This window comes from Hyla sarda, chromosome 1 (genome assembly GCF_029499605.1).
Source record: "Hyla sarda isolate aHylSar1 chromosome 1, aHylSar1.hap1, whole genome shotgun sequence".
Taxonomy (NCBI): domain Eukaryota; kingdom Metazoa; phylum Chordata; class Amphibia; order Anura; family Hylidae; genus Hyla; species Hyla sarda.
The window spans coordinates 411,613,467-411,636,213 of NC_079189.1; the positions used below are offsets into that span (position 1 = coordinate 411,613,467).

Consider the following 22,747-nt stretch of genomic DNA (forward strand, 5'->3'; position numbering starts at 1 on the left):
AAAGAGAGCTAATTTCTTCCATAAACAGCACCACACATGTCCTCAGGTTGTGTGCGGTATTACAACTTGACTCTTTTTACAAGATACTAGCTCCGCTCACCACCTAATGGGAAATGCGCTTCACCTGAGCACGGACGTGCCGGTCCCGCCTTCGGCCAAACACAGGTATGCGAACATAGAATGTCGTCCAGTTCTCAGGATGCGGTTAAAAGAAGTATTCTTTATTGAAGGAACATCAGACAAAATTTGCATGCATAGAGAGAAGCGTCTGACGCGTTTCGCACTGAACGATTAAGCACGTTCAGTGCGAAACGCGTCAGACACTTCTCTCTCTGCATGTGAATTTTGTCTGATGTTCCTTCAATAAAGAATACTTCTTTTAACCGCATCCTGAGAACTGGACGACATTCTTTGTTCGCTTACAACTTGACTCTGTTCACTTCAATGGAACTGAGCTGTAATACCACACATCCGCTCAGTTTTTTTTAAATCCTGGATAAACCCTTTAGGCTAGGTTTTCACTTGTTTTTTTGGAGGGCGTTTTTCCACCTGATCCAATTATGGGGAAACGCCAATTTTTTTTTACCCTGTGGCAATTGTTTTTTACTGCCTTTAAGGTATCACTCCATTGGTCGGATGCAGGGAGTAGTGTAGGGTCTGTCTACATTAAAATTTTTTTACATTTTTACATCCCATAACTATACTGACAGTAGTTCCTACTCCTAGTGGGGCTGAGTTGTCCCAGCAGCTATACAGCCGTGGGTACAGCTCAGGCTGGGCAGGAGGTATACATTGTGCACCTCCTTCTCAAATGGAACATACAGTAAAGCAGGGATCTGTAGAGAAAGAGTGAAAACATATATATCACCAGGGGCGGAGCTAGAAATTACAGGGCCCCGATGCGAAAAATTGTCCTGGGCCCCCCTACCCCTCGACAACCCGCTTCCCCAATCCCTGACGAACTCCTTACCTCGACCACACAAATATAATAATGAATGACAGGCAGGGCCATACTGGGGCCAAAAATAAGCCCAGGCATTTTAAAATAAGCAGCCCATTTTTATGGTGGGGGTCCGACTGCTTAGACCCCCACCAATCACCTTGGTTCAAGTGGCTCTCCAGCTGTTATAAAGCTACAACTCCCATCGTGTCTGGAGATCCTCAGGCATTATGGAAGTTGTTGTTTTGCAACAGCTGGAGAGCCACAGATTGGGTCAGACAGAACACACAGTGATATCAGTGACTTGAGTGACATCTTCTCTGTTGTCTTCTCTTTCTCATCTTGTCCGGGCAACAGGTCTTCATCATTGATTCCTCAGCTTGTAAGCAGATTCTCATTCTCATTCTCTATATGAAGACATTAATCATTATAACCCTGCCAAATACTGTGTCCCCTGAATATAATACTGCCAACCACTGCACCCCCTGAATATAATACTGCCACCCACTGTACCCTCTAAATATATTATTGCTACACACTGTACCCCCTGAATATAATACTGCCACACACTGTACCCTCTAAATATATTATTGCTACACACTGTACCCCCTGAATATAATATTGCCACCCACTGTACCCTCTAAATATATTATTGCCACACACTGTACCCCCTGAATATAATACTGCCACCCACTGTTCCCATAATAATACTGTCACACAGTATTTTTTCTTAGTCCAGCTGAATCCCACCCTTGCACTGTCCTCCAGGCTTCTCAGCCCCCTAAGTCTTTACCTAAGTCATTACCGCTTCACCGCCACCCACGACCCCCCTGGCACACCATCCTCAGTCTCCTTCTCATCACCTCATACACCACCACCCAGCCCATCCCAGTACCCCATCCCCAGTCTCCTAATCACCTCTTACACCACCACCCAGCCCTCCCGTACCCCATCCCCAGTCTCCTCATCACCTCATACACCACCACCCAGCCCCCCACCCTCCACATCACCTCATACACCACCACCCAGTCCACCCCAGTACCCCATCCTCAGTCTCCTCATACAGCACCACCCAGCCCACCACAGTACCCCATCCTCAGTCTCCTCATCACCTCATACACCACCACCCAGCCCCCCCATACCCCATCCTCAGTCTCCTCATACACCACCACTCAGCCCCCCCGAACCCCATCCTCAGTCTCCTCATCACCTCATACACCACCACTCAGCCCCCCCACCCCATTCTCAGTCTCCTCATCACCTCATACACCACCACCCAGCCCCCCATCCTCAGTATTCTCATCACCTCATACACCACCACCCAGGCCCACCCTGCCTCATACACTGCCACTCAGTCCAAACCCCCCCCCCCCATACCAGCACCCCATCCTCAGTCTCCTCATTGTTAGGTACCCCCACCATCCATGGTCTCCTCATCAACCCCCCCACTCATCAATGAATAACCCCCACAACCCCAGTCTCCTCATCAGTCAGTCGATCAATCAGCCCCCCAACGCCCCCCGGCCCGCCCCGCCCTCCGTCTCCTCATCAATCACCCCATCCTCAGACTCATCAATGAATAAAACAAACACACACACACGATGTCCTCATGAATTTATCACCCCCATCACCCGTCCCATATCTCCTCACCTCACTGCAGCGATGTGGGGCGGGCGGGCGGCTGCACTTGCCTCTGCCTGGTATCGATAACACAGGGTCAGAGGCAGGGACGTGTCAGGGGCTTTGAGCTGACGTGCGTGCGTGCCTGCGCAGAGCATGTCTACTCCCATCAGCCACTGGCCTCCCATCATGCCCCTGACCCTGCGCTGAGTTTTAAAGGGCCGGCGCTCAGGTAATTGAAAAAAATAATAATAATAAAGATTGCTGGCAGCGACGATCCCGGGCCCTAGTGGCGGACCTGTTGCTGCAGCTGTACAGTGTACTGACATGAGGGGCCCGCAGGCTAAGGGGCCCGGTCGCGATTGCGACCCCTGCGACCTCTATAGCTACGCCACTGTATATCACCTAAACTGACCATCTGTAATTTAGACCCATAAGCACATTCTCCACACTGTCCTAACATACAATTATTTTATATTTTGATGGTGAAAATAAGTAAAAAAACGACTTTGTAAGTCTGTTAACAGAGTCCTGGATGTGGGGCCAGACACACTTCTCTCCCATACATTTGATTGACACAAAAGGCTACCCGGCTGGCAGCTGCCCTGTGTGTGCAGTCTCCAAAAACAACAGCACCGGCACACGCGTAGTCTGTACACACAAGACTGCTGCTGGACATGTAGCCCTGTTTGTCAATGAAAGGAGGGTGGGAACCTAGTCTCAAGCATATTATTCCATTCCAACTTAAAACAAAGGCACTTTAAGCTGGGCTGTGTATGAGGAAGACCAGAGGAATAGCTGTCAGCTAAATACAGCCTTGTTCACACGGCGGAATTTCCAAGCAGAATTTGGCGGAATTTTTAGTGTGGAATTCCACTGAAGTATTCCGCCAGAATTTACTGTCCATCTCTTTCAATATGGGCACCTTTAGACTGGATCATAAAATTAGATGAAATCTTATATACATTAATATAGATGGATTAGATACATAGAATATTAGATAGTAGAACTCCCTGTAGTATTTTTATGTAGATTAGGAACTGTCCTGGATTCTTGTTTCATTCCTTGGATTAGTTTTAGTTCTGTTCATGCTACAGTTGTGCAGTTCATTTATAGCATCAATAAAAAAAACTGGCGTAAACGTTTTTTTCACAATCTCAGTGCAAAGACAATACGTTGAGCTAGTCCATGATGTGTGCAGGTCATCCCTGCATGACTGACTGTATAGGAGTGCAAAGGGACAACCGATTCGGGTGCTGAGTGATCATCACTTCCCCTCCCTCCTCACAGACATGATCAGGAATGAAGATCTCCTAGCCAAACATATGGGCACAATCATAGTATCATTTGGCGCCTGGATCATGGGGGGGTTGGGGGGTTAAAGGGAGTGTATCACCTAGATTTTTTTTTACTAATAAGAACCAGATACATGTTCTGTTTTTCTAACATATTTCTATTTTCAGATTTGAATTTAATATTTGATTTTAAGTGCATTATTTTCGGGCAGCCATCTTCCCTGATCAGTTTTTACAAGCATTTAGAGATATGCTTTATGACAAACCCCATGGACATATTTAGACCCTATTCTTTGTATGGGGGATATTTGTAAGCATGTTATGTGCAGAGGTCATTCTACAGGGAGGGGTAGGCTGAGCTGATGTTGTCTTCACTATCTACTGGTGTAACGTTTTACTGTAATGCTGCACAGATCAATTTCCAGTAGTCTCTTCCTTATCATTACAGACCGAGTGTGATAGACTTAGTGGTCAGAATAGGAATTGTGGGATTTCAGGATTAATTCATAATACAGATAATAAAATGGAAAAAGGCATAACATTATAATTTAATATTGTGAAGATGACACTTGGGTCACCATAAAAAGCTGTAATCATCAAAGCATGGTCAGTCACCTGAGAAGGTCTCCTGTGGAATCTTTCACCAAGAAGTTAGAGGAAGATTCTATAGGTTGTGTGGTGATAACTCAATTAGGATAGATTTCCACTTTTTCAAAAAACGCCGCAAAAAACACTCATTCTGCCGCACAGCTTTTTTTCCTTGTAAAAATGCGTGGGCCAGATGTTAGTTGCATGTCAATAGAAAACTGCAAAATGCCATATCCACGTGGCGTTTTTTTTTTTTGCAACTTTGGGCTCCCTGGCAGTTTTTGAAAAATTACCTCATGTTGAGAATTTGCAGTTTTTGTGAAAAATCTTGGTGTTTTTCTCCTATAGAAGTCTATGGGAGTGAAAAAACACCCAAAAAAAAAAAAAAAAGCCATGTGGGTTTTAATTTTGGCGTTTTTGCAGGCAGTTTTTATTCTTTTTTTTTATTTAGCGATCCAAAAATTGATATTTTTTTAGAACAACATTTTTATTAGTTTTCAATCAGGGACTAATTTGTGTGAGTTGGCAGGGGCATAAAAATGTTGCGGCATTTTTTTTTTTTTTTTTGGTACCCATCAAAATTCTAAAAAAACGCCCGCAAGGGAGCTGCTAAAGGGGCAAAAAATGCAATTTTCACACAAAGTTAAAAAAAATTTCAGGTGTAAAAACCAAGTGGAAACCTAGTCTTAAAGGGGTAGTCCGGTGGAAAACTTATTTTTTTTTTTTTTTTTAAATCAACTGGTGCCAGAAAGTTAAACAGATTTATATATTACTTCTTTTAAAAATTCTAAACCCTTCCAGTTCTTGTTAGCGGCTGTATACTACAGAGGAAATTCTTTTCTTTTGCGATTTCTTTTCTGTCATGACCACAGTGCTCTCTGCTGACACCTCTGTCCATTTTAGGAACTGTCCAGAGCAGGATAGGTTTGCTATGGGGATTTTCTCCTGCTCTGGACAGTTCCTGACATGGACAGAGATGTCAACAGAGAGCATTCTGGTTGTGACAGAAAAGAAATCCAAAAAGAAAAGTATTTCCTCTGTAGTATACAGTCGCTAATAAGTACTGGAAGGATTAAGATTTTTTAATAGAAGTAATTTACAAATCTGTTTAACTTTCTGGCACCAGTTGATTAAAAAAAAAAAAACAGTTTTCCACTGGAGTACCCCTTTAATCTGACTTGTTTTTCCAGCACATGCAAAAGAAGCTCAATTGGAACATTTTAACCTTTTATTATGTTCCTCAAACCATTCCTGAACAATTTTTGCAGGGTGTCAGGGAGCATTATCCTGCTGAAAGGAGCCATTACCATTAGAGCATATAGCATTACCATTAGAGCATATAGGTGATATGTGCCAAGTAATATTCACATGCCAGGACCTAAGGTTTCTTAGCAGTACATAACCCAGTGTATCATATTGTCTTATATGGCTAGTCTTCTTCCCATAGTGCATTCTGGTGTAATCTGTTCCCCAGGTAAATATTACGCACACACACTGCCATCCACATGATCTAAAACAGAAAAAGATTTATCACACTAATCCACCTTCTTCTGTTGCTTTATATTCCACATCTGATGCTTTCTGTCCATTAAAGAGCACCTCTCATGATCTTTTAAAATTTTATAATCCTCCCCGTTCACTGCCCCCATCATGATAAACCACCCCCTGCCTTTATTTATATTATTTGTTAGTTTTCTACCTTGATATTGCTCTGTATTTTCTGCTCAGTCACAGTCAGATTCACAGACTGCGAAGGGGCGTTCCCCAGCAGGTGTGACCTCATCTGAAGCCATACAGGGGAGAACTTCCTCTCTCACTCTGCTACACACAGCCCAGAGAAGTTCAGTGTGAGATAAGCTATGATTGGATAAAGCTGCACACACACCCTCAGCATTTCCAGATTTTGGACTTCTGCCAGGCCAGCAGAAGTCCAAAGTCTGTACAAAAGATGGGGGAAAATGTGTTCTGGACAAGTAGGGAGACACCTAGTGGCAGCTTTTTAAAACACAAATGAAACATAGAAAACTTCATTTTTTTTTTTTAAACTAAGTACATTAGAAAGATTTTTTATTTACCACGAGGAGTGCAATAGCAACAATTAGTTTTAATGAGAGTGCCAATGTAAAGATGCTTTCAAAGGTAGATAGGTTTCAGAATAGGCACTCCGCCTGGTCAGCAGCTATGCAGACCCATACACTGCAAGCTGCAATGCAGTGTCTGTTCCGGCACTTTTTTAAATTATAGCCAGCAGTAACTTCTTGATAGACCATGATCCCATGGCAGAATGTCCACAAGGAATTCCTAGTGCCCGCATGTTCTGTCAGTGCTCCGCTGTCAGTGGAATGACATTCCACCATGTGAACATAGACTTACAGTAGCTCCTCAATGGGATCAGACTAGAAGGGCTAGATGTTATACTCCATGTGCATCAGTCAACCCTTGTGCCATTTCACCAGTTATCCTTTCTTGGACCACTTTTGCTACTTACTAACCACTACATTCTGAGAATTCCTCATAAGACCTGACATTTTGGACTTGCTCTGACTCAGTGGTCTAACCAACTCAATGTGGCTCATGTCAAATTCCGAGATCCTTACGCCCTTGACAGGTGGCATTGTCAATAATCAATGTTATGTACATAACCTATCAATAGTTTTAATGTTATAGCTCAGCGCTACCTTCACAATTCTGCATCCTTCAGAGCTGAAATCTTCCAGTATTCCTGGCAGGTACAATGTTGGCACATAGCTTGCTCTGCTGGTTTTCATTCTGGAAGTAATATGTTTACACCAGGCACTGTAATCTGTTGTAGGATGACGTGGCTGTACTGTTGCATTACTAGGTAGGGTTTCCAAAAATAACGGTAACAACAATTACATGATAAGAAATACAATATAATGTTTTATGTAGATGATATCTATGTATGATATCTAAATAGCAGGTAGGTAGAGACAGCACGACCAGGCGTAGTTCGAGCAAGCAGCCGGGTGCAAGCAGGCAAAACCATGGTCCCAATCGCAGACCATGAACATAGATCCAAAGAAAATGATCTTCGCACCACTCCCATAAGGTGCAAATAGGCAAGTTTTATTTACCCATGTGGAAACAACAACGTTTCAACGGCATCACGCCGTCATTTTCAAGAATGCTTTAGAATTCATTGTATATGTAAAAACCGGAAGCTTTACACATATAGCCCTAAGCACCCCTCCCACAGACTAATTCAGCCCATAGTAGATATCAAGTAGTCAGCGTTTACTGACTGAAGTGTAAAGCCAAAACCATATGGTAACAGCATGTCCTGTGGGTAACTAGAGGCATCTTACTGTTCTGCAATTGAAAAAGAAGCACCTGTAGTTTGTAGTATGTAACAACTGGGAAATTGCCTGCTGACCAATCAAATTGACATGTATGGGATGGCAAAAACTGTGTGGGTATGGCCACATGCAGCTGAAAACCCCCACCAAATCATGATTTTTTTGCTTAAACAATGTGCAAGTTAAATAAAAAGATCAGTGTGTTCAAAGATCCACTGTTGCAGATCAGATTTTGCTATAGATTTACAGAGTTTTTGCAGAAAAACGCGGGTTTATTCCAGATCAGTAAGGAAAATCTGCAATAAATCCAGAGCGGATCACACTAAATATGGCATGCGGTGTTTTTGAGATCTGCATGGCAAGACAGTTTCCACATGGATTTTGTGCAGATTTGTAAAATCTCATCCACTTCACTTCTGTAAATGCGGATTCTCCTGACGGAAATTCAGCTTCAGAGAATCTGCAACTTTTGCGCCACTTTTGACCAACCCTGTGTGCTTAAACCTCAGTATATAATTCAGTTCTATACTGCTGTTAGGAACAATAATGTTATCACTACAACTTCAGTGTCACCTAACCCCATACCGTCACTTCAGTCTTAAGTGTCACCTAACCCCATACCGTCATGGTGGAAATGCAGTTGCAGTCTGGGGCTAATAATGTTGCCATCCGTCTTACTGATAGAAGAGGCAAGCAGTTGTAGAAGAGAGAGGTCATCACAGCCTCCTGACCTAATATCCTTTAACCACTCTGCAGTTCATAAACAGGGGTCAGTTCCTTTTTCTTATTTGCTGCCATATATTTCCCTGCTGCTACCAATTCTCCAGAGGTATGAAGACTTTAGAGCACAATGGTATATGCCCAAAGGGCATTTCTAGGGAAGCTGCAGGTGACTTTACACATTCTCTCTGCTATCCCTTCCTGTTTGCGTCAAACCAGTAGGAGAATATAGGGGTTTGGCAATTGCAACAGTACATACACTGCAATGCATGCACTGCACTTACTGCATTCGGTGGACCGAGTGTTCTCACTCTCGGCACTGCGAATGTGGAGCATGCAGCGATGCATACAGTACTGTATGCATTGCTGCTAATTGGTATATTAGCTCCAGAAGCGGCACCGTGATTATTGGCTCTCACATCAGCCATAAGGAAGTGTGTGGCAATGCATATATTCCAGTGCATGTTTTGCCGCAAATGCCAAATCCCTTTGTTCTGCTTGTTTAACAGAAACAGTAGCGGGGCAGCAGGGGGGGATGTGTTGAAGTCATCTGGAGCACAGATTTCTTGGGCATACAGTTGTAAAAAAAAAGTCAAGCACATTTTTTTTTTATAAATTAATGTTAAATTCCAACAAATTAATTTCAGGGCACGTATTTTTACCCAGATAAAACCTTTGTAGATATGAAAAATTAAGTGACAAAAAAGAAACCAACAAATCACTTTACTAAATATAAATATATATATATATATATATATAAATGACTAATTCCTAGAGAGTAAATATATTGTCACATTATAGCCAGTATATACCAATATATTAGGCATAGAATAAATATATACTGTAAACTTCTACATAAATTAGAGAGTCAACAGAAATGAGTCTTGGCCCTTATATTCAGTAGTAAATATTCTTTCCCAGAATAAAATTGTATCCTGACTTCTGACCCTAGAAGTAGTTTCCATCTGTCGCTCATAAGGTGGTTATAAATAGCAGTGTGTATCCTTTACGTGTCTAGGAGCCAGTGTTCAGCCCTTAATCTCTCCTAATCCTTATTTATCAATGGGGTGAGCAGGTGGTGTCCTTTGTCAGGAAGCTGGCTTTACGCATTATGTGATGTCACGTTAAGGGGGGCTAGGTGACTCCCTACAAATATATAGCCAGCCAACAAACTCCATAAACATCTACACTTTCAGAACAGCATGAAGATCACACTACACTTGGGGTAAGTGTAGTGTCTATTCACAGAGAACCATTGTTACTTTCTGCTGTATGTTAACAGATTGCTGGAGATTACCTCAAAGTTCCAGATATAATAGGTAGGCAGGGGTATATCTATATGGGGTGCAGAGGTAACAGTCGCACCTGAGCCCTGGTCTCTTATGGGGCCCAAGAGCCCTTCTGTCACATAAGAGGGCACCTTTATTATCAATGGCATTTGGTCAGTGGGGGCCCTATTATAGATTTTCTACAAAGGCTTGGAAGTCTCTTCTTCTAGTAAGAATCAATTAAAGGGGTCATGTACAAAAAAAGAAAAACAACTTAAAGGGATGGTTTAAAAAAAAAAATTAAGGAATACTCAATGGGCCAATCCATGCAGCTGCCATTCTGATGGTGCCCAGGCCAGGAAATGCTGCTCGGCCAAGCATTGGTTCAGTAGGTATTTCCCTTTAAACTGATCCATTTTTTGTGCACTGTTGGAACAGCAGCTGGGGGGATCAGGCATTTGAGTTTACCTTATTTTATCTGTGTAAGCCACTCTGACCCCTTTTTAGAAATGTTTCTTTTTTCAGACAGCACCATGAATAAGCAGTGCTTAGGTAAGGAGTGAATGGTGCCCTTCTCTAATGTTTGTTTAGAACCGTATGCTTTTTTATCTATAGGAGATGGAGTCCAAGTCAGTGGGGGGAATTTATCATTGTATATACAGTTTTCACTTTCTATATTGCGCAATCTTTTTTGCGCAATTCTGTTTTTTGCATGTTTTTTGTGTAATTTTTTATAGAACTTTACAAGTGGAATTCTAAATCACGGTGTACGGTATAGCTGATTATGTGTACGGTATAGCTGATTTATCAACTGCGTCTTTTCACGCCCAAATTTTTCAAGTCCTGATTTTATTGTGCAAATATACACCATCAAGGAGGACACTTAAAATGTTATAAGAATAAGTCCAGCAATATGTAAGACATATTTAGATTAGACTCCATCTGTACAGACTGTAGATCTGTGGAACTGTGTAAAATTTAAACTCCTGCTGTTCTTGATGAGAGCAGGAGATTGCATCGGTGTAATGTAACCATGGTGACTGTACAGCTAAGAATACCACTGTATGTGCAAGGAGGAAGAAGGAGGTGCAGCTGTTAGGTCCATGTATATGTGTGATCATGTGCATGCAGCAGAGCTTAGTGTGTGATTGTGTGTATGCAGCAGAGCTGAGTGTGTGATTGTGTGTATGCAGCAGAGTAGAGTGTGTGATTGTGTGTATGAAGCAGAGTAGAGTGTGTGATTGTGTGTATGCAGCAGAGCTGAGTGTGTGGTTGTGTGTATGCAGAAGAGCTGAGTGTGTACGTGGTCATGCATACACATAATCACACATTCAGCTCTGCTCCATACACATGCTGCACACTAATTCTGCTACATGTACATGATCATGGTATATTTACACAATATTTACCAACCAGGGTGCCTCCAGCTGTTGCAAAACTGCAACTCCCAGCATTCCAAGTTTTGCAACACTTGGAGGCATTCTGGTTGGTAAAACTGATATAGATTGTAAAACACAGAGAAAAAGAAACACAGCCGCACATCCACCATTTGTATTTTGATCTACTTTCTTCTCACATAAATTAAAAACCTAACAGGTTGTTATTATACATTTTGATCAAAAATTTCAAGCCCACTCGCCATGTCAAGGCCACCTATTTAGAGTGGGTCCCTAACATAACACTGGCGTAATGCCGGGCGGTGACCACTGCCTCCGCGACACCATGCCCACAAGGGGAATGACCCAGTGGCCAGGCAACCGCCACTGCTGCCCAACCAAGCCCCTGGCTCCGGGCCACTCCACCCCACAGACAAAGCATCACAGTAACAATGATTGCCGCAGAGCACCCCACCAGTGTGAATACCTACCATGTGCTCCCTACCAGAGGGCTGGGAGAATATAAGGAGGAAACCCTTATGCAGTCTCCTGCTGTTAAAAACGCCCGGGCCGAATGGGAGGGGCAGAGTGCTGGCTATGAAAAAGGGTGAGAGACTACAATTGTAAAACACAAAGAGAAGAAGAAACAGAGCCGCACATCCACAATTTGTATTTTGATCTACTTTGCTTCTCAGCATAAATTCAAAAGCTAACAGGTTGTAGTGTCTTGGTGTCTCGTAGGCAGTGGTCGCCGCCCTGAGCTATGCTAGTGTTAGGTTATGGACCCACTCTGACTAGGTGGCCTTGACCTGGCGAGTGGGCTTGTACTTTTTGATCAAAATGTATAATAACAACCTGTTAGTTTTTGAAATTCTGCTGAGAAGCAAGTAGATCAAAATACAAATGGTGGATGTGCGGCTATATTTCTCTATTTGTGTTGTAAAACTGATATAGAGTTAATGGGACAGATTGTTTAGCAAAATTACATATTTTTTAAACCCACACAATCTGTGTACTTTATAAAGATTTATGATTTTACTATTGATTTTACTAGAGTTTTGTTCGGTGGTCCTGCACTACACTTAGGCCCTGTCAGGTTGAGTCCCTCGGGGACCTGGGGTCTCTCCTGCAGTGTCTCCCCTGCTGTTATTATAGTGTTATTTAATGTAATAGGATTATAGTCAGTATGTCAATGTATAGTCAGTATAAAGGACCTTTAGAGAACTCCAGTAAATGTCTAAAGGACCTGTGAAATGTCACATGTTATGTTTATGTTATCACATGTTACCCAGAGGGCACCAGGTTAACAAGTGACCCGCAGCTTGATCAATGGGCCTTGGCTCAGCCCCCCTCTATATAAGGGGGCGGCCATTACAATTCTCTCTCTTGTACCATAATCACTTTACTGAGACCAGCAAACACCAGAGATCCCAGTGCTAGTGTCCAGTAACTGGAAGTCCTCAAATCTACAGTCACTTCCAGTAAGTCAAGTCAATGCCTGCTGCCACTATCTACAGTCTAGTCAAGCCTAAAGTCAATTATCTAAAGTCTGTTAGAAGTATAATTGGCCCCAGCAAGCTGCGAGGTCCTTCTGTGTTCCTGGCCACCTCTCTGGGATTCTGGCCTAGCTGTGAAGATAATAACACCTATCTGACCTCAGTAAAGCCTCCGTTAAACCATAACCTGGTTGTGGACTCTGATTTTCACTGCCTAGCTCTTGGAATAGTGGAGATACCGTTTGGGTGGTTCCGGTACCCAAAAACCACTCTGGCATCACGAACATTAGGGGTTAATAACACCATGCCCCTGGAGTTAATACCATCTTGCCCCATCCACCTACACCACTACACCCTGTGGTTCCGCCATCACCATGGGTCACCACAAGTGTACCGTGGGAAAACGCCACAGCTCTGTGAAGTGTGCGGTAGAGAAGGAGTGTACGGTAGAGCGAGGGGGGGCGTTTCTATATTTGTGCAAAATTTATCAAAGGACGTGCGCAACTTTTGTAAATTTTGAGCAAGTGTATAAATCAGACAAGCAGTGTAAAGGGGTATGGATCTGTGTCTACAATAGACACCTAATGATAAATGTCCCCAAGTGTGTGTATCCAGGTATTTGCTAAGGATTGAAATGTTCTTGATGACTTCTTTTTATTGTCTTCACTAATGAATTTTATTATACTAGGAATGATATTACATTGAAATAGCCCTGTAATCTGTCATGGAAGACTGTGTAGACTTTGTCATGCATATTTGACCATTTTATGTATCTTCCTGTAGTGTACCAGCTCTCCCTGTAAAGAACCTTAATGGAACAGGTCCTGTGCATCCAGCTTTGGCAGGTAAGTTACAAGAAATCACGCTGCCTAGATTAGGAGTAAGTTAGCTGGTACCAGGCAGTTTTTATGGCTTTGTTGCATTCGTTTACATCTAATTGTATCCATTCTGAAAGGTGAACAGTCACCAGTATCACCTGCACTAATCTGTTGGTACAGGGTTATAGAGCGGGCGACACTGATGAAAACCATACTTACTGATCTTCTGTCCGTGGCCCCGCTCTTCTGTAATCCCTGGTCTTTTAGATACGGTAATAAGGAGCTTGGTGACGGCTGGTGTTCTGAAGATCTAAATGCGCTGGCTTCTTCAGTGCTTCCTCCTAATGTGCAGAGCCTTTTATGCTGCAGAATGGAGCTCCACTCTACAACATTACAGCTCTCCTCTGCATGCGCAATAGCCACAGCCGATATGCACAGGGGGAGGAAGCATTACAGTGAAGAAACCAGTGCGCACATATCTTCAGAACACCGGACATCACAATCCATGGGGGTAGGTTGGGGGGGGGGGGGGGATAGGTGGCCAGGGCTTTGGAACGGCCTCCAGACCCCCCAGTGCTCCAAGCTCCTCATTACCATATCTAGAACTAGAAGACCGGGGATTACAGATGAACCAAGCCATGGACAGAAGAAGATCGGTAAATATGGTTTTCAGCACTGTCACCCGCACTATAGCCCTGTACCAATAGGTTAGTGCGGGATGATACTGATGACTTATTCCCTTTAAACTGATCAATTTTGCCATTGAAAAATGAGACAATGTCCATCTGACTGTCCTATAAAAAAATATCCTAACAGAAACTAATCAGATGGATACAGATGGAAATGTTAGCCATGATGGATGCCCCATTAAAAACCTATGGATTAGTTAACAGATCATTTTGGGAAAACAGCAAAAAACAAAGAGACGTTTCATCAGCATTCAGACAAATATGATGTGAATAGGTAAATCCCTACACAGCAAATCTCAAGCTATTTTGAAGTGTTTTTTTTTCCAGAGCATTTTGTGCCTATGTGAACATACCCTTAAGGCTAGGTTCACCGCTTTGAAATTGCAGGCAGAAATTCCGCTTGCTAAAATTCAGGCGTAAATACTCGCGGAACATATTGCAGTCTATTGGAGACTGCAGTGTCCGCACGGTCCTAGTGCCGACTGATTCAGTCAGCGCTGGCCGCATTCGGAATCTCCAGGCGGAAACTTTCTTCCCGGAGATTCCGCAGTGTGAACCTAGCCTAAATGTTGCAGTGTCAATGTTGTGAGGCAGGACTCCAAGGTATTTATGAAATGCAGGCTCCAATCACCCAGCCATCTCTTACAGATTCCCCCCTAATACGCTTTATAGAGAGTGAGCTGTCAATCAGTAGTGGATGGGTGGGGGGGCCTGCATCTCTTAAATATATCAAACTCCTGCCCCATAGCTTCGGCAGCATGCTGCAATAGCTTAAACTGTTCACCAAAACTACTGCCCTTCCAAACAAGCAGCATTAAGGGACACATAGTTTCCCTTGAAATATTTTGACATAAAAAAGTAAATAAAATAAGTAAAATAAAGTGAATAAAATAATGGATTTTACTTTGAAATTTCAGTAAAACATGACAAGAACTTTATGCTTTTATGTATACACAAGCGCTACTACATGGATTTTTTAGCAGCTGCCCAGGATTACGGATGGGTCCCTACACACCACCCAGTACCAGTCAATGAATTAACTAATATGGTAATAATACAGGTGTATTGCAATCAGGCGCTTGCTATAATGAAATGTATGTAAATATACAATATAAGTTGAAAAAGATATATAAAAAACAATATGACAATTGTGCTTACATGTGTTAATTTATTGAAATAGTATGAATATAGATGTAACCTTGTGCTTGATCGGGTATTTACTATTCTGTGGAATACAAAAGATGAAAACTATTTTTTAGTAATGTAGATGATGTTATTATATTGTTATACCACTATTGCTACTATATTGTCAAAGGGTAATTACCTCTCACAGGGTGGGTACTGACAAATCCTGTTTTTTAGTGTAATTCCGGACTATCAGACTCGCCGATCTGATCATCTGGTAAACTGAAAAATGGTACGGATGGATTAAATATTTATCCGGCAGAGGTACATATACCTTATGCTGTTTTGGTACACAATACTTGGTAAGGGGGTACCTGATGTTTGAGAGCGGTGAAAAAAATGTCCGTACATTCACTTGGATGCGTGTTCGGATCTTGCTGTGTCGATATTGCATGCGGTTAGAGGGAGTCAGCCCCGGCCGGTGGCGTCTCTACCTCGCCTACCGCTTGAAGAGATCGAATGCAGTTGGAGTTGGTGAGTGACGTCACTACTTTGGCTCGTTTGGGACAAAAAGATATCCAACGCGTTTCGGTGAGCTAACGGCCACCTTCGTCTTGGTTCCCAAGCGCCTGATTACAATACACCTGTATAAGAACTTTATGCTATTTTGCAAATATATAATCAGATCATCTCCTATGACATATTCTGTACACTCCATAGAATGAAACACTGCGGTTGACAAGGAGAAAATGTCATATTTTATATACAGCATTTTCCTAATCTAATAAAATAATAGACTAAATAAATCAACTGTTAGGCCATATTCACACAACATAAAAAATATGGCCGCAATTTATTTATGGCTGGAATTTCAGCCGATTACAGGAAAAAATTGACACAAAAGAAAAATTACAGCTTTTTTTTTTCCTATAATTGGCGGAAAATATGACAGTAATCTATTCGCAGCCCTATTTTTATGGTGTGCAAACATCCCCTAACTATTAGCCCAGTGATTACAAGAATGCTAAATAAATAACATTTAGACATATTTCATATTTTCGATCTTATGTCAATAGGCAGATGTTTCTTAAACGAAAAAAATAATAAGACAAAAATCTCTGTTCTTTGACGTGTAGATCCCATTTAATGAGCATCATACAGCCGTATTGCTATTTGTAGTAGAGCATAGTGGTTACCCTTTAGTTCTATAAAAAGTTTCTCAAGAAATGATACAGCAAAAATTGTCTAAGAAATCTAAAAATTGTCTAAGAAATAATTGTAAAAGAAATATACTATAAAAGAAATATGTCCCCATGCACTGACCTGAATTAAAATGAGGTATAAGGTGCAGAGATAACCCATCATCGGCATTGTTAATATGTTAATTGCCATCTTTGCACAGTGGAGACGGGACCCCAGCACACCCAGCATCCCCCTGCATCCCTGCCGGGTCCCACCTCCATTACACAAAGCTGGCTAATAACATATTAGCAATGCTGACTAATAACGGGCCTATCTCCGGAACTGGACCACAGATCTAGGTAAGTGATACATCAATTTTAATCAGGTTCACCCACACTATAGCCCTGTGTATTGGGTTTAGTATCGGAGAACTGGCTGTCAATTTCCCTTTAATAATACATATACACACACATAGTAATATATATATTATCACAAAGATATATATCTATCTGCACGGCTCCTTCATCTCTATAACATGATGTCTCCAGATTGGACACCATTTTTATTATGACAAGTTCCCTTTAAGCATATGACCGCATGGTATTCATATATTAAAGATTATATAATAGTGTCAGTAAGAGTGTACATGAAACAAATGTTGGAGAAACATGTACACTTCAGTGTTCTGTTTTATGTTCCTTTCTGGGAGCTCTGTTGGTTAGAAGGGAGGGTAACATTGACCTAAGAGGAGACAATTTGACTCTAGGACTTGATGTCACTGGTAATGACTGTAGGGGCTGGAAGCAAGTAGCAGATCATAGTTATACAACGTTTCTCTTTTGTCAGGTATGACGGGTATTCTGATGTGTGCAGCTGGACTGCCAGTGTGCTTAACCAGAGCCCCTAAACCCATTCTGCACCCACCTCCTGTCAACAAAGAGGACATCAAACCTGTTAGTGGCATCAGTGGCATCTGTCGGAAGACCAAAAAGAAACACCTAAAGAAAAGTAGGTTGTAAAAATGTGGCTGGCTGGAAATGGTATTTGTGTGGGGAGCTTATTTGTGTGGGGAGCTTACACGTATTGTCAACAATGATTGATGAGACTAATAGCATTAAAACTAAGCACAGTATTATTACTTCAAACTGAAGGCTTATATTCATTGTATCTAGAAAACAGCAAACAAATGCATTCTGGGAGTTGTACTTTTGCAACAGTTACAGTCTGCCTGGGTATTCTGGGAGTTGTAGTTTTGCAACAGCTAGAGGCACCCTGATTGGAAACCACTGGTATAGTAGTTACAATACTGCTGAAACAGCTATGTAGTGTCACATTTTTATCAGGCTAAGCTTACACATCTCCATTATGCTGGGTATTTACCATGGGTATTCATTTTAGTTTTACTCTTTCAGTGTTGTAGGGGTGAAATATAAATTTACACTGGACCATGCTTTTACTGTTTTCCAGCTCATTGCACTTACTGTACAGGGTGGGCCATTTATATGGATACACCTTAATAAAATGGGAATGGTTGGGGATATTAACTTCCTGTTTGTGGCACATTAGTATATGTGAGGGGGGAAACTTTTCAAGATGGGTGGTGACCATGGCGGCCATTTTGAAGTCAGCCATTTTGAATCCAACTTTTGGTTTTTCAATAGGAAGAGGGTCATGTGACACATCACACTTATTGGGAATTTCACAAGAAAAACAATGATGTGCTTGGTTTTAATGTAACTTTATTCTTTCATTAGTTATTTACAAGTTTCTGACCACTTATAAAATATGTTCAATATGCTGCCCATTGTGTTGGATTGTCAATGCAACTCTCTTCTCCCACTCTTCACACACTGATAGCAACACCGCAGGAGAAATGCTAGCACAGGCTTCCAGTATCCATAGTTTCAGGTGCTGCACATCTCGTATCTTCACAGCATAGACAATTGCCTTCAGATGACCCCAAAGATAAAAGTCTAAGGGGGTCAGATCGAGAGACCTTGGGGGCCATTCAACTGGCCCACGACGACCAATCCACTTTCCTGGAAACTGTTCATCTAGAAATGCTCGGACCTGACGCCCATAATGTAGTGGTGCGCCATCTTGCTGGAAAAACTCAGGGAACGTGCCAGCTTCAGTGCATAAAGAGGGAAACACATCATCATGTAGCAATATCGCATATCCAGTGGCCTTGAGGTTTCCATTGATGAAGAATGGCCCCACTATCTTTGTACCCCATATACCACACCATACCATCAATTTTTGTGTTCCAACAGTCTTGGAGGGATCTATCCAATGTGGTTTAGTGTCAGACCAATAGTAGTGGTTTTGTTTGTTAACTTCACCATTTACATAAAAATTTGCCTCATCACTGAACAAAATCTTCTGCGTAAACTGAGGGTCCTGTTCCAATTTTTGTTTTGCCCATTCTGCAGCACCTAAAACTACAGATACTGGAAGCCTGTGCTAGCATTTCTCCTGCGGTGTTGCTATCAGTGTGTGAAGAGTGGGAGAAGAGGGTTGCATTGACAATCCAACACAATGGGCAGCACATTGAACACATTTTATAAGTGGTCAGAAACTTGTAAATAACTCATGAAAGAAGAAAGTTACATTAAAACCAAGCACATCATTGTTATTCCCAATAAGTTTGAAGTGTCACATGACTCTCTTCCAATTGAAAAAAAAAAAGTTAGATTCAAAATGTCCGACTTCAAAATGGCCGCCATGGTCACCACTCATCTTTGAAAAGTTTCCCCCCTCACATATACTAATGTGCCACAAACAGGAAGTTAATATCACCAACCATTCCCATTTTATTAAGGTGTATCCATATAAATGGCCCACCCTGTAGAAAAGTATTATGAGCGTTGAGATTTGAACACACCTTAATGGTTAGAAGGGTGCCTTGAAGGGTTTGATCCCACGGTGCAGTAATACATGCTAGATGGGAGATTTTGACCCGGGATGCTGCTGCTTTCAGTAGTTGTCATGTATTAGCACAATGTTATTGCTGGACTGATATTTTCTCCCTTGTACTGTCAGACATTTATGCTGTTGTGAGTATGATTCCCCCTCCATCTTGCAGAGTTTGCTTTGGGTGCTCTTTCTCTTTACACTAGTACACAGCCTATGTAAATCCTCCTCCTCCTCAGCAAATGTCCTTGTGTGTGCTTTCCTCCCTATCTACAGCCTGTATGAGCTGACCTTTCTAATACCTTGCACTGTCAGGTCTATGTAAGATTCTGCAGTACGGCTAGTGTGGTGTAGAAGGTACACAAACTCCATAAGACCAAAGTGCTAGGAAATTTATAATGAAGACTATTTTGAAAGCTAGGAAATATTACCTTTATGAAGCTAATAAATAATAATGGTCTTTTAGGAGTTGGTGTTATTAAATAATGCATTATAAATGAGGAACTGGAAATTTGTCACATGAAATCTGTAGGGTGGTAGATTTTTGGAGAAGTTTCACTGTATTTTACTGTCATTTAACAAAACTTTTGACTTGTCAGAGATCATTTGATCTACTAATCGCTAGAACAAGTGGGAGGGGGGGGGGGGCACTTGGCTGAGCTCTTCTCTCCCCGATGCAGTAGATAGGCTCCATAAACTTACTAATGAATCTCTCTCCTTCAGTGAGATGGGGACAGTAGCAAGCCAGTGAGAGAAGTGATCATCCATTCATTTTAGTGATCACTTGGGGTCTGAACGCCTAGACCTTGAGTGATAAAAACTTTTGATGTGTGAAAAGTTTTGTTAAGTGACAGTTATGCGTTAAACTGCAAGACTTGTCAAAAGGTATTAAAGGGGTACTCCGCTGCTCAGCATCTGGAACAAACTGTTCCGAGCGCTGGAGCTCGTGACGCCATAGCCCCGCCTGAGCAGCGGAGTACCCGTTTAAAGTGTACAACTAGATACTTGGATATGTATATTTGATATATTAAGTGGTGAGGACGCTTATGTAACTTATATCATCCTGTTTTAAATACTTAGGTAAGAACCCAGAGGAAGTAGTGCGAAGATACATCCAGAAAGTAAAGTCACCACCAGATGAGGTAAGTTTTATGGAGGTAAGCAGATGGATCACTTCAGTTACCAGTCAACCAAATCTTTATTTAATCCCAGAAACGTCACCATTGAACTTCTGTTTGTGTATTTGTTGATGCCCTGTAACTCTGCGGCAAAACAGTTTACCTGTTGTAAATGGCAATACTAGTTTTCTGTCTTTTCCTAGGATTGCACCATTTGCATGGAGCGTCTAGTCACTGCTTCAGGTTACGAGGGGGTCCTGAATCATAAAGGAATCCGGGCTGACCTTGTAGGAAAATTGGGAAAATGTAATCATGTGTACCATGTCCTGTGTCTGGTAGCAATGTACAACAATGGAAATAAGGCAAGTCCCTCTTTACCTTATTGCCTATGGATACTTCCATTTTTATAAAATCATTTTGTAATGTTACAGACCTGTATAGGATCTACTGGACACTGTGCATGTTCATTGTTTCTATTAAGTATGTCAGTTCTAAGGAATGTATTCTTTACATTAGGCATTGAAAATGTTTCTGTTTAAAAAACGCAATTAGAATGCAGTACCACAAATTTAATATAATATTAATACATTTTTAATTTGTGGTTCTCCTAATTTATAAACCAATTATATTGTAAAATTCATGCATTAAAGGGTTTTACTTAAAAAGTGTAATATTAAAGGAAAACTGACAACTAGTGCACCAGCGCTAAACCCAATACACAGGCTTATAGTGCAGGTAACCCGGATTAAAATGAGGAATTACTTACCCGACTACGTGGTCCAGTTGCGGAGACACCTGTTATTAGCTGGCATTGCGAGGCGAGACCAGGCATACCCAGCTTTCCAAACCAAGTAATTAGACCTGTAACCACGAAAATGTCATCCAAAAATAGTAAAAAGTGAGGATTAAAGAGTACCTGTCACCAAACTAAACTTTTAATATATTGTTCCATATGTAATTATAAGACACTTTGCTATTTACGTGCTGTTGAAATTCTCAACCTTTATATGTTTTCAATGTGATTGAAAAAACATCCACTAGGTGGCTCTGTTCGGTTCCCTGATGCAAGTCAAACAGTTAGTTTGGTCTCCTCCCAGACTTGCAGAAGTCCAAACTCAGGAAGTGCGTGCGGGGCATGGCAAGGCACAGGTCTCACAGGTATCAGTGACGTTGTGCCTGATGGGGAACGCCCACTTTCCCCTGCCGGAAGCTCACACAATGTGAGCAAGGGAACGGTACACAGCTTTTTAAGGGCAGAAGGGGTGTTAGGAGTAGTTAGGGAATATAATCTGAGTTAGTTTACAAAATATGGTTTGATGACAGGTACTCTTAAAAGAAAAATAAGTAGATAACTAATACAGATAAAGGAAGTCCTTACATATAAAAGTAAGAAAGAGCTGCTGGGAGCTGTAAATCACTGTCTATGTAGAGGACAGGAGCTTCCTCAGGGTCCTGTACAGTACACACAGTGTCCTAAAAAAGTAAAATGGAGCCGCCCTTACCTGATGTCCAAAGGAGCAGCTAACCCTGGCAGTGCAGTGCAGAACATGTAGTACCTCCCTGTATTGATCAGTTCTTTAAAGGGGTATTCCAGGAAAAAAACTTTTATATATATATATATATATATATATATATATCAACTGGCTCCAGAAAGTTAAACAGATTTGTAAATTACTTCTATTAAAAAATCTTAATCCTTTCAGTACTTATGAGCTTCTGAAGTTAAGGTTGTTCTTTTCTGTCTAAGTGCTCTCTGATGACACGTGTCTCGGGAATCGCCCAGTTTAGAAGAGGTTTGCCATGGGGATTTGCTTCTAAACTTGGCGTTTCCCGAGACACGTGTCATCAGAGAGCACTTAGACAGAAAAGAACAACCTTAACTTCAGAAGCTCATAAGTACTGTAAGGATTAAGATTTTTTAATAGAAGTAATTTACAAATTTGTTTAACTTTCTGGAGCCAGTTGATATGTTAAAAAAAAGTTTTTTCCTGGATAACCCCTTTAAGCTATCGACATGGTCCAGAAAAGACCATTGTATGTTGAAAATATTGTAACCTGAGGCTATTGTATCTTGAGGGACCACTGTATATACACAGTATGTATATATATATATATATATATATATATATATATATATATAAAATTTTGGTGTGACTTTTGATTAAAGGGGTATTCCAGGCCAAAACTTTGTTTATATATATCAACTGGCTTTGGAAAGTTAAACAGATTTGTAAATTACTTCTATTTAAAAATCTTAATCCTTCCAATAGTTATTAGCTTCT

The 22,747-nt window shown here is 41.5% G+C and overlaps 1 protein-coding gene across 2 annotated transcripts in view; it reads left to right on the plus strand.

Annotated features, from left to right (window-relative positions):
- DTX1 (deltex E3 ubiquitin ligase 1) overlaps positions 1-22,747 on the plus strand; it is a 61,262-nt gene that overhangs the window by 30,367 nt on the left and 8,148 nt on the right. For both annotated transcript variants that reach the window (XM_056528730.1, XM_056528731.1), the window contains exons 4-7: positions 13,404-13,465; positions 17,281-17,442; positions 20,428-20,489; positions 20,669-20,827. In XM_056528730.1, the coding sequence (XP_056384705.1) occupies positions 13,404-13,465; positions 17,281-17,442; positions 20,428-20,489; positions 20,669-20,827 (445 nt within the window). The remainder of the gene's footprint in view (positions 1-13,403; positions 13,466-17,280; positions 17,443-20,427; positions 20,490-20,668; positions 20,828-22,747) is intronic.